Below are 18,380 nucleotides of genomic sequence, written 5' to 3'. Positions count from 1 at the left end.
GAATTTGAATAGGGTTATTCAAACAGATTCCCATGGGCTCTCGCATCCGCATAGGACGCAAATGCTCTCCGCTGGCTAGAACTAAATGCTCAAAAAAGGAACGTATGTACCTGAAGAGGACTGGGTCACAATAATTAAAATAAATCAATATGGAATAGATTTCGTAACAGATGCCATTTTACCAGTAACCTGTTATGGTACATCGTAGTTGGAGCCACGACAATAACACAAATCATGTAGACAAAGTTCAACCTGGATTGTCGACAATATCACCTTAAATCAGTCATATAAGTTTGATAAAAACGAGGCGGGAGTTTACTCAGACTTAGTGCTCCACAGGGAAATCGGCTGGTGAACATCTACATTAACGAAAACCGTCAGCCGCTACGAACATGAGAATTAGACAGTTGTGAAGTGCTGAACCATAAAAGAAGTCAGACTAACAACAACCAACGGAGCAGTCGGATCAAAGAAGTTAGACAGGTTACCAAATCAACCGAACAAGTGAAATATTACTGTAAATGGTACAATTACAAAGAAGGAACAGAACTCTTCTATGAAGGCACACGAACCAAACAGATACAAGTAAGACCACAACGCAGCTTGCATTCTATTTTGACCCACCAAGTTAAGAAGCCACCTAAGGAGCACCCAATCATTTTAGCCGATGAGATAATGTGTAAAAAAAACAAATAACGCGGGTACAAGAGAAGAAAGGTACTCACTCAAACCCCCGATGTGGATGGCGTCTCGACTGCTGATGAAGCTTTTGTAATCCAACCGCCTAATTCGGGGAACAGATCAACCACCAAAAAGCACAAACAAAATCTTTAGCGTACCTGCTCTTCATGTTAACGGTAGTGAGACCTCTATCCGACAACAACGAAAATCAGCTTGGGGGACAGTCTTATTCCCAAACAAATTCGGGTCAGTCGATGAGGAGTCATGTTTTGATTCTTTTTCTCGTAGTCGACCAAAACCTGTCTTGAAGGGTTTTTACCGGGGACAGTGGGTCTAGTGAACGCAAGACTTCGATCGGCGGAATTTCAATCTCTTCTAAAGCCCGATAGGTACATAAGGTCCCCACCGTCTCGAGGACGGTTGAGGAGCGATTTTTTTCATTTGTAATGATTTTATCCGATCGTCAGTGCCGCAAACAAACTTTACTAATACTCATCAACTGTGTCCAATCCTATCGCAAAATAATTTAGTATATTCGTGCCTGTGTAGTTTTTGATGCAACAGGACGGGTGATCTCAAAACCATGCTGAGTTTTGTGACATTCTACTCATCGATGTTTGACAATTTTGTAATTATCACCACACGATGATGTACTGCAAGTAGTGTGCGTTGTTTCTGTGTAAATCTATGGTCTAATTCAATGTGGGATCCCACAGCCGGGATACGAACGGTAGAAAGGTAGGACACGTGAATCAGGTTGCATGGGTTGACTGTCAGGGTGAAACTCCAAATAGTCACATGAACGTGGAATAACCTCTCTGTTCATATAAGTGGAATTGCCCGGAGTATCCTTAAAACGTTTTTGGTTCCTCCTGAAGAAGTCGTGAGCTAGCCGTTTTTCTACTTTTCTCAGCGTTTTGTGACCTTTCACAGAGACGCATCTACATATCCACCCATAAAGTTCGACCCTAACACGAAAAATTTCAAACACCATCGCGCGTGCTAATTCGTTCAGGCTGACTATAGCTGGACTCTGTCCTTAAGTGTTAGCTGATCACACTAGTAATTGGACGGTTACGTGTCTGAGTTCGAGACCTCCTGGCTTTTTATCAGATGCTTAAAGTTGATAACTGCCGATGCGGATCAAAAATCTGTACCTCACATGTCGGCTTCTCGGTATAGAATGGCTTCACTTTCAGGACAAGATATCAGCTTAAAATTTAAACTTTATCACACGAACATCAGTCAATGAGTAGCTCAGAGGAAGAAGGTAATTGAGTTCAATCTGAGCTACAAAGCGAAAAACGTTGCATGACTGTTTTCTACTTATCGAGATATTTCACGAAACTCCAAGAAATTTCGAAAACGTGACCTCCCAGCTAGTAAAGTTGACACCTGACTTTCGGCTCATCAGGAGTACAATAATCTCGCACATGGATGGGACACAGCACCACTCATCCTAATGGATACCATGTCAAGCGGCTACGCATTGACTGACTCATCGAATGAAGATTTATCAGAAGCTGAGAGTAGAGTTTCACAGGACGAGTTGAGGTTCCACTCAATACGTGATCACGTGATGTAGTTTTTATGGATGAAGGATGAGCGTGGCCACATCCTGTCGGCGTGCGAGCTAGTCACACTGCTGTCCAAACGTTTGTGACCGAACGGCTAAGTGTTCAACCACTGACCGGGAGGTTGGGGGTTCAAAGTTCTCTTATCTCTCTCACGAGTGCAAAGTTCCCAGCTTGGCTTCACTCACAGGAGGAAATATCCGATAAAATATATATTTTCTTATTATATCTCCTGAATAGTGAGTGTGGTTGCTTGTTACCAGACTGCTGTCTGCCAGATCTATCAACATTTTCTGTATGGTTTGCATTTTCGTAATGTAGGTTGGTATGATACTCTTAAGTCTACCACGGAATGAACCGCCCAAGATCGGAAACAAACTTGTTTCTAGCTCTTCTCCTGAAAAACAAATAGTGTGGAGTATTGCATTCTTTCAGGAAAATAGTTTACTGTCTCATTTTTTACATCATCTGAAGTTCGTAAAATAAACAAACTTGTTTCTAGCTCTTCTCCTGAAAAACAAATAGTGTGGAGTATTGCATTCTTTCAGGAAAATAGTATACTGTCTCATTTTTTACATCATCTGAAGACGGTTTCGTAAAATCGAGATCTTTCTGAGCACAAAAAAGCATTTACTGAACGTTGGTGTTCTATGGTTTGTAACATGAGTTTTGCAGTTTCCTTGACTTGAGACTGCTCCATCCAAAATTCACGAACCTCACAAAAGGAGCTATGTTAATAGTTATACATCACGTCTGAGACTTGGAAAGAAGTACTGACGTATTATTCTCACCCACACAATATGTGCAATGTTTTCGCAGTTTCACATAGCCCCAGAATTGATTCTTACGTTTTCCATACGAGGTACAAAGTTAGTACTATTCATGTCTAACAGCCAAACTGTTCCGTCTACGCTCATTGGTCGTAAGCCGAAGCCCTTTTATTTCCACATACTGCAGTTCCACCGCGACTAATGTCCATAGGGAAGGCTGCTCTCGCACTCACCATCCACTCCAATTTGTCTTAAACACAAAACACAGTTCAATGACTGTATGCATAGTGCTGAGAAGAAAAGAATCTGAGTGCATATTTGTTTGTCGCCCACCATGAACAAAGCTGCACCAGGAAATTAGACACGAAAGTAAAAACCCACCTCGCGCAAAGGTCTTGAAACTTCAGCTGTCCTGTTCAACATCCCTAGACGTTGTTTGAATAATGAACAAAAACTAACATACATTGCGAAGAAAATGAATAAATTCTATAGAAACCTTCCATCAAATGTAGGGCGACGCTTTGACACTTGAACAATGTGTTTCACGAGTAGTATGCACTGATACACTGGTAATTAATGCACGAATATACAACTTAGGTAGCATGGGAGAATGCAGTGTAAAACGTATTACTCTATCTGTGACATCTTCTTGTTCGACGGATGCCGTGCAACTCGAAGGAAGCATGAGGTTCTAGATACTGCCAGCGTGACAGCGTGTACTACTGATATAGCGTGCGAGTAGCATATTGTCGAAGCTGTTTGAACCACCCTCCCTGTATCTGATGGGTGGTTGACTTGCAAGTTGTTGAACCGTTTTACAGTACTTACTGATTGATTCTTGATATTCAGACAACATCGGGAAATTTCTGCAGGACTTCTCAAATAAGGTTTTGCTTCGCTTTCTGAGAGCCTGTAACTACTTCGTTCGTGTTTCCCAGCAAACAGCTCCTCGCTAGAACTCACATTCTCTTTCTTAAGTATTTCTCTTCTGCCACACTGAAAGAGGCTGTACTTGATTCGGCTTTTGCTCGGGGTTGAGCTCACAACTGTTGCCTACTGCTGGTTGTTCCGGATTTCGCACTCCTAGACCACTGTAGCAATGGCCTTGCATGCTAAGTGATGTAACTGATGGTCTCAGCGATGATTAATTAGTTTTCTCTGTGGGGCTCGAACGAATCTATCAGCAGACCATATGAACAGTAAAAAGGTTTTTGCAAAATTGTAAAAATTGTAAATTACCTCATCTGACATTTTGTGTTTCCAACTCTAACAAATAAGTCATATTTGTCTAAGGTTTTTATTTGTCGGAGGTTCACTGCAATAAAACCTGCTATGTGAAAAAATGTGGCATTACAATCGAGAATTCGTGCTGTCAGTGAAGTCAGTCTACGTTGAGGAGTCGAGAAGCGCTGTACAGTTGTTTCATCCTTATTAAAAATCACCAGCAGTGGGCAGCTCAGAGTAGGCAGAACTCTATCCGATAATCCATTGGTCGAGGAACCAGTCAATACGTGTGACCAGACGCTATGAAGCCTGTGGTTGAAGAATGATCACTGCTATCTCTTGTCTAAGTGCCGATCAATCACACAATTGATTAGCCTGTCACGGCCAAACCTCTAAACTGCTGATGATTGGTTAAAAATAAGAATGGAACAGTTGTACGGTATTTACCGGCTCTTCAGTAGAGACCGGGTCCCATTAAAGGCGAAAACTCAGTAGGAAATCTCCACACCTCACATGCCGGTCTACGACGCCGATTCATAACGGGAATCGAGTAAAAATCATTTTCATTGTGCGCTGCAATCTCATTGTTCGAGTCAGGGCATGAGGAAGCCTAGTTGAAGGGTGGGAAACAAATTTGATATAGTAATGCTCCTGCCCCCTCCAGTGAGAGTTGCTCCATCCGCGGAGGTAAAATGCAAGGTAATTTGTTTTGAAACTCCGTCACTGTGACTGGTCAACAACTCCAAATGTGACCGAGACGACGTTTCTGTTTACCTGCTTGTACTCCAAATGTATTTGCTTCTCTGATCTTCGTTCTTTCATTTTTTCCTAGGCACTTTGTCTTTAATTTAATACAGCAATATCGTGGGCCGACGTTCTTCATTCAAACGGACGACGGGGTAACAAAACGAAGATTTTATAGCTCGGGTGTACTTTTGTCAACAAAGCTTAGAGAAAACAATGTGTGGGGAGTTAAATGCTTGTTTACTATTAACGGTATTATGAGCAAGCCTGCCAGATAGATGGATTAATTCGACCAATTTAATTGACCAAGAACGTAGATTGTTAGGGGAACGCGCCCCGGAATCCACTAGCTTTAAAACCACTAAATCAATCATTAGTGTGAACCCTGTCCAAAAGCATCCTGATGGGACTTACTGTGAGTTTTGCTTGCTGATGACTGGCACAAATTCAACTGCCGCAATTCTTGAAAATGTCTTGTGAATATCTATCACTCCTTCATTTCCTGTTTTCTCAGATTAATGCACAACAAAAGAGTTTTTCTCCGGGTTTACTAAAAACGAGTGTGTATGAGGACTAAGTAATGTTGTCTCTATCTATTCTGTACCCGATAGCTGCTCCAAAACACTGAAGAAGGTTCTGCCCTTATTGAGCGAGAAGACATTGGACAAAACAGACCGATTCATGCAGCAGTTCGAACTGGAAGCCTGGCAGTGACAAAGGTAAGTTCCCTAAAAACTTTGTAGTCTACTTTGTAGATTACATTTGAAGAGACCAGTAGTCATCAACACCAGGTTGATAACTGCTTATCATGGGCATAGTGTGTAAACTTAGGAACTTATCCCAAAATTTAATTTCGGTTCCCCTGATAAGAGAAGTGAGAAGCGTCAGTCATGAGGTCATCCCACAAAGGCTAGAAGAGCAGAAAGGTGATTTATTACGGAGTTCTCGGGAAGGGTAACCTGAAAATACCATATACATCAACCAAGCTGGCGGTAACACTTGGGGTGAGGAGGATCCTGAATTATTGTCACATCTGTTTATCACCTCTTCATGTTTAAAAACACCGCTTAATAGAAATAGTTGCCATTGAGGAGAATGCTGGTAAGTCATCTAGCAAAGACGGTCGTTGGTTTGATTGCAGGTGTTTCATAATCAAGGTGATATCATCAGTACGTTGTCAAGGGGTGGAGTGGTGGTGGTGTGCGCAGCCAATCGCGTGTGACCTTCAGTCACGACTGGTTGTTCAGCCGGGCGGTTCCACTGGTTTAGCTGTAATCAATTGTCTTGATTTGGCCGTGTGATCAACGCCGGGGTTACCGACCACACTCACACGTGGCTGGTTAAACACCTAAAATTTACTTTACATGGTGTCATCACACAAGTTAATCTAGAGCGAACCCACTAGTGGTTATTTTATCCTCATCTAATCACATATTCAACCTTATTGTTTTCAGTTTTTGTTGGACGTTGGAGCCAACGTAATGGTGAAAAACGCAAACGAACACACCCCATTACATGTTGCTGCTATCCACGGGCGTTTCGGGTGAGTATTTTGTAGAAAATCTCGCCGACGCGAAAGCTGCTCTAGAACCAGCATTAGAAGTAATGTATGAATGAACAAGGCACATATTATGGAGAAATTCTTTTCAACTCTGAAGTACCATGTATGCTCTTCCGGTCAGTTTGAACCTCCCTTAACTTAAAGTTTACTGTGCTTCATAAAGCTTTCCGGACGATGGATCGTACACGGAGTCTAATGTGCTTGCCAGTGGAGACGGCACATCACACTCATGCATAAGGGTTGGATCAGCCTGAATTTCGGTCAGATGCTTGGAACGTTAAGGACCTAGGTTGAACTCTGTGAGTCGAATTTCCTCTAGAGCGAATATTTGCAATTACATTAAGTAAGATTAAACGTCTGGCAGTGTGCATGTATTACCAGGGATGCGGTTGGAAGAAAATACTGTGGTATGTGGCCGCAGAAACCATGTGGTACAAATTCGAATTGGCTGGAACTGTTGCGGCCGAAAAAAAGCACTGCAGAGCTGTCACACCTTACTGGTCATCAGGAGACTCCATTGTGTGAGCGGATGGCATATAGGTCGGTGGATGCGCACATGTAAAGGGCGCAAAATTGCCTTGTTCATCAGGTAGTATACTGTTACTTTCGCGTACAAATCAGTCTGGAGATCGCGCGTTATGGAATTTCGGCCAAGGTGTGAATACTTGGCGATCGTGAACGCGGAGGTCAATTCAAATGGTCGGGTCGGTTTTTATACGTTGGCAAATAGCCTAAGCGTTATCGATTGCTCAGTCTTGGTTAAATCACCGGTACTGCCACATCGGGTCAGTTATTCAACATTTATTGATTTTTCTTCCCCAGGATTGTGGAGATGCTTCTAACACGGACTCCGCTAGTGGCCTACGAACGGGACGAGGACGGCAACTACGCAGTGCATCTAGCGGCTAAGCATGGTTTCACACAGGTGCTGAAGGTTATCTTGGAACATACACATCAGCTCAATGAGCGTAACACTTCAGGCTGGACGCCGCTTACATTTGCTGCCGGTTACAATCGTCCGGAATGTGTCAAATTATTGATTGATCAAGGTGCAAAGATTGACTCGATGGACAAATCAAATGTAAGATGGACTTAAACCTATCACCTATACCTCTTGTCCAGCTGAAACTCTTCTAGCAAGTAGTCCAATGAAATTTTTTGCGTCCGGGAATTTCTTTAATGAGGCGTATTTTTTATTTTCACGGCACTTGAACGTAGATCGTTTTTTTTAGTGTAGACCAGAGGATTGAGTCAAGCACAGGGCTTACATTTGCTGCCGGTTACAATCGTCCGGAATGTGTCAAATTATTGATTGATCAAGGTGCAAAGATTGACTCGATGGACAAATCAAATGTAAGATGGACTTAAACCTATCACCTATACCTCTTGTCCAGCTGAAACTCTTCTAGCAAGTAGTCCAATGAAATTTTTTGCGTCCGGGAATTTCTTTAATGAGGCGTATTTTTTATTTTCACGGCACTTGAACGTAGATCGTTTTTTTTAGTGTAGACCAGAGGATTGAGTGCAAGCACAGGTTTCGTGTATCCATACAATCCCACCTTAACGAAATCGACATCGGCAATTTCTTCACGAAGACCAGTTCTCGATAGGAAAACTGGTGGCTCATCTGTCTGAACGAGCTACATGGATTTACCGAGTAAATTCGAGTGCTTCCTCAAGAGGAGCTCTTTAGGAAACTTGATGTGATTTTTTGATGATATTCACTAGAATCCGGAAGTACTGGACTCATATTCCCTTTTTATTAGGTCTTCTCAACGCTGTACATCCTTGAGAACATCGGAATACGAAATCGATACTCCGTCATCCGAAGCACACGTGACTGCTACGTTTACTTGAAGCTCGCCGCATTTGTCCCTCCAAATACGATAAACGTATCTAATATTCCATTAACTTGTAGTACACTTTGTATGAACCTAACTTTTCGTATAACTAGCCTGCCTGTGTATGCGTTGAAGAGTGCATCACCGTTGCTAAATCATTATTAATACCAGCTTAGCAAGACTTTCTCAACCCTTCCACATAGGTCATTTATCTCCCTTGTCTGGCCACAAAATTGCCCAAAGATGCAGGAGATACGCCGGTTGTACTTAGTACAGACAGATAATGCATTTATAGGTACAGCGTGTTAAAATTTACTGATCTGTTCGATTCACTTCCTGGTTTGATTTCACAGGTTACACAATCACTTATATTGCCAATACCAGTTTGTCCCAAAATTTGTTTTCTTTGCTGTCGCATGACCTGGGCTACCGCTATTTCTTTCGTGGTCACAGAAATGAGATCTTGTATTTATGTTTCCAGTAAAGGAGTATGGTTGGGTGCCTTGCGATTTCATTGACATCCAGGAGAGTATCGGGTATTTTATCCAACTTCCTCACTGTCTTTCTGTAATATACGTGCACCACACAAGAGGCTTTTTGTGGAAAATGTTGACAATACTACTTGTTTTAAGCTTTTAGGCTCAGTTAATAACAAATCCGTTCCTCATTCTTGAAAGAACGCTATTCAAATCAGGTTTACTTTGTGCAACACGTAGGAAAATGGCTAATCGCACTTACAGCTGAGTTATTAATAAAACTTTTCCTAAATATATTAAGAAGCTAGGGTCTCGTTGAATCGTACTTACAAATGATGGGCTCAAGACCAGTGCTTAAATGAAGCAAGCTTTTTTTAAAACGGAGCAGTTCAGGTTTGCATAAACTAATGGATGGAGATTGAACCCTACCTACAGAGCATATATCCCTAGTTATCCTACAGAGATAACGCATCCGACTTCGGTTTGCTGTTCATCGATGTTCATCAGCGGTGCATAGAAAGTCTACCGGTGGTATGCACCGGCATTAGTGCAAGCCAGATCGTCCAAAAGAGATTTTTTCGCACTCCAGTTTATGGAGACCCTAGGACCATAGGTCAGAAACTACTTCTGCTCTCGTCAATGGGGCAAATCAATTTCTTATCGCCTTGATTCATTGATCAAGGATTTTGTAAATGTTTCGGGCTCCAGTGCGCACTGTTTTACACGCTTTGCGGAGAAATACAGCTTACAAAGTTCATCCATCCCTCAAATGCTTTGCTTTTGCTTCCTAGTTCAAAGTGACCAACGAATTGCAAAGACCTCTGATGGCCATCGAGCATCGTGCGCAATCTTTCTAATCCACACGTTGCATACCAGTTCACATTCAGTTGTGTTGAGATCCACATTAGCAGAACTGACAGAAGCTTAAGCGAGCGCATCTCAGAATATTGGTCTTGTTGTTTCAAACACATGACCAATCGATCGACTGATGGCTTGCAAGAACTGATCCGAAAATCGTCTCATCGATCGTTGGGGACTTCCTGTTCACTTATGGCATGGTCAAATCCATGAACAATTTTCAGAATTTAACTAAAAGGTGTCAACTCAAAATGGCTAAACTTCAGTGTTTGATCAATACCGACTGAACTGGTGTACACAAAAGGCCTTAAAATTAAGAAACAAACCTCACTGTCACACGGTTTTCTTCGTTCCTCTGCATGCTATTCATTCTTACTTGTAAGGTGGCTTTGTCGACATGGAAGAGAGATGTCAACCACCCGCGGCGTTTGGCTTCTTACCGTATCATTCAAATAGATGATGCTTCTAGTAAATGGCACGTAAATGACGTAAGTGCTAAAACGATCGGCCAGGAAATGAATTATCCAGTATGTCATTCCGCGACATGGTCGTGTAAGGAAAAGCGTGGCGAGTTTTTGTCTGTTTTGTGTTTGAGCAAAACTCCGAAATGTTTGATTTTTTTCTTCGGAAACTGTCACCAACAACAGATGACACCACTGTTTATGGCCTGTCGTGGTGGACACGTGGATGTAGTCAACCTGCTGTTGGACGCAGGAGCAGATCCCGGACTTTGCGTTACAATGTATCATAAACAGTATGCCGGTTGGAACGCTTTGGATATCGCGATTGACGCAAACCACTTGTGAGTACATTCATAAATGAGGTCAAGAGTCGCTAATTTTTCTTCCCAATTTTACTCAAGTAGATTACAGAGGGAATGAGAAACGACCGTCACATATCTCTTGTGACTTTCCTACACTGGGTTAAAAGTTGAATGATTAGTAGAAGATATCTTCACCGAGGCAGGAAAGTGGGGTCCGTATTGGAACATCCCACCATCATAATAACTGACAACTATGCACAAATGATATATACTGGTGTTCAGCTGTCGCACAACTATGAGGAAAGAAAGCCTTGAAGAGTGAGAACGATCCATTTATTCTTACGGACCAAAGACGTTCAAGGGCAAGCTGACACCACCTTTGAATAGTAAAATAAACAAACATGAGCATGACGTCGAAGTGGGGCTCCATCAGGGGTGTCAACCCAGGATCCTTTGCAAAATACATCAGACGTAATCTCAGCGCACAACGCATTCGGGGTAGGAAACGACAGGCACTTGGTTCAGATGCACGCTTTGTCCAGCATGATTTCCAACCGCCTACAAGAAGGATCCCTTGGGCCTCAGAAAAGAAAGCGCGAAGATCCCAGAGTCCTTAGTTCGACTGGTGGAACGAAATAGGGTTACTCGTGCGTGAAAACGATGGGGTTGAATATAATGCCATGCAGATCTGTTGCATAGGGGCCGAGAAACAGCACAGTGAAGGATAACTTTCACGGAAAGGTTAATCTATACATTTTAGATCGACTTAGTCAATGGGAATTATAGGTTAGATGACAGCAAGAATATCGTTTGACAATAATCACTTCAAGTTGGTAAGATTGTTTAATCTCAGAGTAAGTATCTGTGGAGGTCTTCAGAAAATTCTTTCCAATCATCAGTAGAGAGCTAACGAAAAACCCATCCAGGATGCCTCACATTGTGGCCTTCAGAACTTTGAAGAAACATATCGGACAATGACCAAATGAGGAATAGGGATCCGCGTTTACGTGTACGTACTAAGTGAACTGACGATGACTTAACTTCTGAGCAATGACCTATTGCCCGATGGCCTCAAACCTATTCCTCCCTGCGTGTACTACCTATATTCCGTAGACAGTACGCCATTTTTCATTTTTGGTTGGATTGTATTTCATTTGCTCCCAAAGAATATCTACTGCAAAACACGCTCATTCTGACTGGATGGTTTCAATTTTTACTTGATTCTGCCTGCTACATCACTCTAATTAAAGCGTGAAGTGATCAGTTTGATTTGTGTAATTTCAGTGCTTGCGTCCAAGCCATCCTGAAAAGTAATATGTGGGAATCGGCACTACGGAACGAAACCTATGAGAACCGCGTTACGGTGAATACACCACTACGCAAGATGATAAGTGATATGCCAGGTAGGCGACACAGAAGTACTCTTCGTATTGTTTTGTGCGATCCGTTTTCAACCATGAGTCAATTTGTGGAGCTGTTTCCATAAGCGAACAGAGGTTTTTGTCGCATTTTTCGGGTTTATGGTGGTCACCGGTAAAGGACCGACATATGTCTCTTCTCAATCTGTACGTTTAGGCCTAGTCTGACAATCGATCAATTGAGAATCGCTTTCGTGGTGTAGTTTTGTACGCTGGTTGTCCGTCTAGGCTGCATCATTCAGTGAACGGAGCCAAGTTTCCACCATCAAAATAAGCCTGCAATACTGTCAAGCATAACAAATCTACTTGATTAAAAAGCGCTAGCAGGAAACGGCATGTTCCCAAGGGATCCCCAAGTTTTTGTCGAAGGTTAGCCATGATTTTTGGAGTGCACCCGTACACCAGACCCGAGCAAGCCCAAGTTCCGCTGCTTGTCTGCTACGTAGTGATGATACCGAGCCAGATAACTCATGCATGAAGCATCCAACTAAACGACATGTACCTCCATTTTAAAATGGCAGTGCGGCAGTGTATTGGATATTAGTTGCCAGAGTGCAATCATTGGTAGTTGATCAAATGGTCATTGACCTGTTCGTTGAGTTCGGCAGCTGATTTGCAGGTGTCTTCTTGTCACTCAAGGAAACCTCATTATTGTGCAGAAACAGCAACAGTGCATTGGTGAGGCCTCCTGGCATGGTTGGAAGCGTCTGCAAGTCACTTGCCAAGCTCGGTGAGGAGATCAATAGTGATCAGCTTAAACATCAGCCTCTTTGCACGGTGAGAAATGCTTCATGCGGTTTGTGATGCTCCACAGATGTTTCTGCCCTGTTGAACCTTAGACATTATGATCTATATTTCAACAATAAGAAGCAAATTTGGCTACCGTAATCTGTTATCCTGCCAGAAACGTTGATAACGATGAATCAGATTTCTCAGTTTTAACCAGACGTTCTTTGCTTTTTGATGGCTGCTACCTGCAGGTAGTTTACGTATTCAGAACTTGAATTTTTCTCAAAATATATTGAAGAAACATGGTAACACTGACTACAGGATCAACCATAATCAGATTTGAAAAGCATCCAGCCTGTTGTCAGCCACAGTTGGTAAGCGATCTACTTTGATGACCGAGCACGGGCTGAAATGTACTAAAACTGATTAAACATAGGACCAGGATTATGCTTCACTTGGTTACTTCTTAACTGTGCGTTCCTGAATAGTTGAAAGAGAGCCGAATAAGAATCCCTGAAGAAAAAACAAGTTACTTCGCGCACGCTGAACACCGATTGGTGAGTTATACCAATGTGGCCTGAGAGAAAAGTAACATTCTGATTGGATGATAGGTGCTGGGGGTTCAGTCCGTTTAGAACAGAAAGCAGCCGAGGTAGTCGTCCCACGCTGAAAGCTGTTTCGTGCTTACCGAAGAGGAAACTGTTACTAAAGATAGGGAAAATTTGAGCTTACGTACAACGTTACTGAAGGGGTGGGGAATGATCCTACCAGATGATAACAAGGCTGTCCCTTCTAGCATTCAGCTAGAACGGCGAGTTGGTTTTTCGGGAGCATCTAAAATTATTTCACATGCACTGACAAATATGTTGGGTAAGGTACTGGATCAGCATCCTGGAAGCTTAATCATACAATGAAAAAGATCAGTGAAAAGTCCGACTTGGGTTCAAGTAGAACGCAAGTTTGCCGCCAGCCTGAGACCCAAGAATGGCGAAACTAGTCTTGGGCTGTTGAAGAGATTTTGGACAACCGTACGGGTAGTGTATTTCATCTAGGCTAAAAGAGCACTACTGGCAAAACTCAGACAATACATTCTATTAACATATAGGGGAGCGTTGGGGTAAACGCAGTGATTACAAAAACTGTACAATCAGTTTTTGTGTCCGAATTTTTATCTCGTTATTCTTTCCATTGTTATGATTAATAACGACTCATGCTTGATTTTTCTTTGCTGAAAAAAGCTGCGGCCGAAATCGCCTTATCACGATGCATTCAAAGAAATTCTGCTCCAAGACACGCTGCAGATCATACAATCACCTTCAAGTTTGAGTTTTTGGATGACTGTATGGGTGTGGATGAAACACGAAATCGCTTGTTTGGAAAGATTGGGGCTCACGAATCAGATATGAAGTCCCTTCTTGCCACTGAAGATATCGAACATAATAATGTGAGTCAAGGGTTTAGATCTGATGATGCATACCTGGTAGGACGCTTAAGCTGAATTGATAACTGGGACATCAATCACTATCCTTCAGCTACCTTGGCTAATTATTGCTTACATGCACCTGACTTGACTCTGATTCTTCAGGCCGTAATACATCATGTTTTGAGGACTACAGTGGACGGGCAATCTTATACCCTTCTTCACAGTGACTGGCCCATTTCCCGATAATCGCGACTTTTTGAAACTAACTAACCTGGAGCAAGAATCACAGAATACGCGTAAAACAGGAATTTTTGAACCCCACACGTACCGGACAGATGTTTTTTTGACCAAGCCACCAACGACGTAATGTGGCTAATCACTGTGTAACGCCAACAACTTAGCTCACGTAGCCAACTTTTCGACCCTCCAGCCAGAATTAACTTTTTTGAATGCAGCCACCATAAACCTATATTTTTATCAGAGGCTTTTCTATCAGTTTCTGTAATGGATTTTCCCAGACCACTGTCTCTCGCCAGTGGCCTTTCAAGGCCACTGACCCACTTCCCAATGCGACCGGTTTTGTGAAGCAAATCTCCCGTACAACAATCACGTATACTAGCAATGTTGTGGAATGTAGGTAGCTTGGGTGCGCTGTTTGGTTGTTGGTCTGTTCGCCGAGCTTGGCAGTTGGATTGAAAACGTTTCATCATTAATCGAGGTAACATCGTCAGTGCAGGGTTGAGTGGGTGAATTCCACCTCTTTCGACTGTGATTATATAGCTTCTAAACAGTTCTGCCGAACTTTTATGCACCCAATGAACCAGCCAGACACAGGAGATTGAGACCACGTCATATTCACAGGAGACCAATCAAACTACACGACGACCGTTTCCAGAACTACCAGATACTGTTTAGAAGATGTATAATCACAGGCAGAAGAGGAGGAATTCATCCACTCAACCCTGCACTAACGATGTCGCCTCGATTGGTGATGGAACTTTTGCAATCCAACTGGCAAGCTCGGCGAACAGACCAACAACCAAATCATGTATACTCTACATTTCTTTGTTCACTCAAAGTTGTGTCCGGATAGTGCTACCGATTGACTGACTGCGTGACACTTATACGCAATACATCTTTTGTTTAGATGCTGGAATGACAAGAACATGTAGAACTTACCAAAAACAAACTTAATTCAGAAGGTTGCATTACACTTCCTCTTTGGTTTGCTAGGATAAATTTTGTCCGGAAGACAACAAGGCTGATATAAGTTGTACTGGGTGTCAACAGTATACTGACGATTAGCCAGGCAACCAATTCCTGAGAGTCATGTCATAAACCTGCTTGATGATGAGGTAGTATCGCTACCAGCTCCCTGAAAATGCTCGCTTCCCCATCGAGTGATATCACTGCGTGGGAGGAGTCTTGTGCCACAATTCATTGTAGTGACTGCTTATCCGTCCAACTGTACTCCTAGGAGCCATCGGCCTGAAGAGCAGTTTATTCGAACAAATACATATGAAGAGTAGGTTTCGACTGACTGCCCATTGTAATTCGCATCCATTCAGTTAGACTATCAGCAACTTTGCCAGGTCTCATAGGCTTGTTTTAGGAGTGATGCAAGTGTGTGCAGAAATGTGCAAAAAGTTCATCCTTTTTGTTACTGTTATGCTTAATTCACGGCGGTGAAGCGTCATATCCCTAAATCTTAAGGGACATATGTATCAAAATGTTTTGTCGTATGCTTATGGGAGGTGGCCAGAAGTTGCGCTGTTTCTCTTACCGATACATCTTTTTTCGAAAGGGGGCTGTTCTCAGTATCCAAATCGGAGTGGCGTAAGCAGAGAGAGTTATGAAACAGATTAGGAAACTTCCGGGTGCTAGCGATTTGAGCCGTCTTTCAGAATGTAAACCACGTCACCTTCACGGTGCCTGGTTTGAGACGCCACAAGATATGGAATGATTGTTGTAGCTTAGCATTAAGTCTCTTTCCTATCCATCTTTAACCTTTTCTTCATAAAAGGCTTTCAAACAAGTTACGGTTGTACAGCAGCAAAACACGAGTGCAGAATACTGGTGTTATGCTGCTTTTGCTGATGATGATATTGCAGAATGCTTGAAAATTTCTTTTGTATATATTAAGGTGTTAGTATATCGGAATTTTCAAAAGGCTGAACCGACTAGGAGCTACGAGTTGAAGTGCGAAGGGCATCGCTGTTACAACTAGCGAACTGTAAAATTCCAACAGTATATTTAACACCTTAGCAAGGAAGCGATTCATCCTGTCTTTTCAAGTTTATGGGAAAAATCGTTCTGGTTTACTTGCCTTTCGAAGGATTGTGGTAATGAAGTCAGGTATGTGAATATTTGACCTTCCCTGTGATGTTCCTTGTTTGTTTGAACAAAAGACATCAACAGATGTTTCATAGCCGGAAATAAGTAGTTTGGCGAAACTCAAGGACAGTTTTTCTAGCCTCCCAGAACTAAAGAACACGTGCCAAAGCAAACTTTGAAACCTGAATTCAGAATCCGACGTTTCTATTTCAAATATACACTGAAATCAAAACGGTAAAAAATAAACTTCAAGGCTCCATTTTGTGTCTGAATGCGATAGTATAGCCACAGTTGTGTATTCTACATGTCACGTACCAGAGTCAAACTAGAATGGCTGTATCAAAGGGACATCTGAATTTCAGGCTTACGTGGAACCAGAATTACCAGAAGAATACTGATTGGCAAACAAAACTTTCATGCGGAGGAAGTTGTAATGCACAATGTAATCGGCTTCAACTAACTGATGTGATAACAATGGGACCTGGGGTTGAGCTTTGTATAAAATAAATTTATTGTAATTTCCAGGATGAAGTTCCAGCAAATTCCAGTGGCTTGAAAGAACACTTTGTCTTTGATAGTCCTACAAAAAAAGAACAAAACCAAGTGGTGAAAATGGACAAGATGAAGCGTGTTCACCCAGTCAAGGAGATGGTAAGATACCTGTTTCAATAGCATCTTATTAAAAACGGTTTATTTTCAGTTGTTGAATGATCGGGAAGATCTTTTAAACCACCAGCTGGTGCTCGCCTTGCTTGCATTCAAATGGAGTCGATTCTGTTTCCTCTACTACGGCGGCCTGGTCGCCTACGTGTTGTTCCTCTGTCTGTTTTCCGCTTTCATGCTACAAACACAACCACCATACATGCTGTGAGTTGATTATTGTCTTGGCCAAATTTCTTACGGATGAGAGAGCCTAGATGGTCAAGCCGATGATTTCTCAGACTGCACAACAAGATACCGTTAGGACAGCCTCTCTTCTTAGATTTGGCTGTTTTTGACAGACTACGTCGGAATGCTTAAGCATCTTAGTAATCCAACTGAAGAAAGAAAGTAACGGATGATGAACCTTTTTGGGAATGGCTTTTCTAGGATGGTTCCACAACAGATGGCTAACTCTATCCATCCAAAAACGCCCCTTTTAGTGAAAGTCACTCTTCAGGGATTTTTTGCGCCCAACTTTTGCCAAATCTATTTTGTTCTTTTTTTTAGACAAAATGCCTAATTTTCCATTTTTAATGGGTTATTTTTGACGTTTCTATTAGTTTGATTATCCATCCGTTACATAATGCTTCACTTAAGAAATGTCATGTCAGGAATGTCATGCTAGACAGAGTTCGTGACTGGGTGTGAGCCAGCCTTTCACGGCTGGCCGGATATTTAGCCCTGAGATTTCACTGGCCCACTTTGGTGACTGATTATTTTCAACAATTTGTGATGTGGGAGGCATTAAACAACTTGCGGAGTTCAATAGCTAGTTGATTTCGGTTAGCACACTTTTTGACCCCGTTGTGAAAATGGTTTTGGATAGGAGTGGGTGAAAAAGTACAATTCAACGAATTTTCGGATAAATACTGTTATTCAAACAGGGTTTTTCTCAAATGGACGGGATCTTGTCAATGGGGTAGTCAGGCTGGTTATTGTTGGCCTGGAATCATGGATTCATAGATTCAGGGCTGCGTAAAAACGCCATTGTCACTATACCAGACATTTATTTTACCTAAACCATGTGGGTCGAGTAAGTTTAGGAATTTGTCATACGCAAAAAGCATAGCTTTCATCTATTTAAGCTGATTATTCGACATGTTTTATGGCTGCATTCACTAATTGCTGGAGTTAATACTGAATTTCAGAAGGTGCTAAACCCTAGAAAAATCAAGAGTCATAAAAAATGCTAAATGGTTCTGGCTGCCATCAGTTCATCGACCTGTAAGTGGCTTTTCCGTCGGATTTTCTCCGCGTCCTAAATAGTCCGTACTTGTTCAAA

The 18,380-nt window shown here is 42.2% G+C and overlaps 1 protein-coding gene across 1 annotated transcript in view; it reads left to right on the top strand.

The window, feature by feature from the left end:
* T265_13969 (hypothetical protein) overlaps positions 1–18,380 on the top strand; it is a gene marked incomplete at both ends in the record, with an annotated part of 60,406 nt that overhangs the window by 27,170 nt on the left and 14,856 nt on the right. Inside the window, 8 exons of the mRNA XM_009171399.1 lie at positions 5,605–5,712; positions 6,448–6,536; positions 7,377–7,635; positions 10,377–10,531; positions 11,777–11,895; positions 13,878–14,083; positions 16,922–17,047; positions 17,097–17,263. Of these exons, the coding sequence (XP_009169663.1) occupies positions 5,605–5,712; positions 6,448–6,536; positions 7,377–7,635; positions 10,377–10,531; positions 11,777–11,895; positions 13,878–14,083; positions 16,922–17,047; positions 17,097–17,263 (1,229 nt within the window). The remainder of the gene's footprint in view (positions 1–5,604; positions 5,713–6,447; positions 6,537–7,376; positions 7,636–10,376; positions 10,532–11,776; positions 11,896–13,877; positions 14,084–16,921; positions 17,048–17,096; positions 17,264–18,380) is intronic.

The sequence above is a fragment of the Opisthorchis viverrini genome (assembly GCF_000715545.1).
Source record: "Opisthorchis viverrini unplaced genomic scaffold opera_v5_124, whole genome shotgun sequence".
In the NCBI taxonomy this organism is placed as follows: Eukaryota; Metazoa; Platyhelminthes; class Trematoda; order Opisthorchiida; family Opisthorchiidae; genus Opisthorchis; species Opisthorchis viverrini.
The sequence above is the reverse complement of the archived record's forward strand: the minus strand, read 5'-3'. Positions and strand labels throughout refer to the sequence as shown.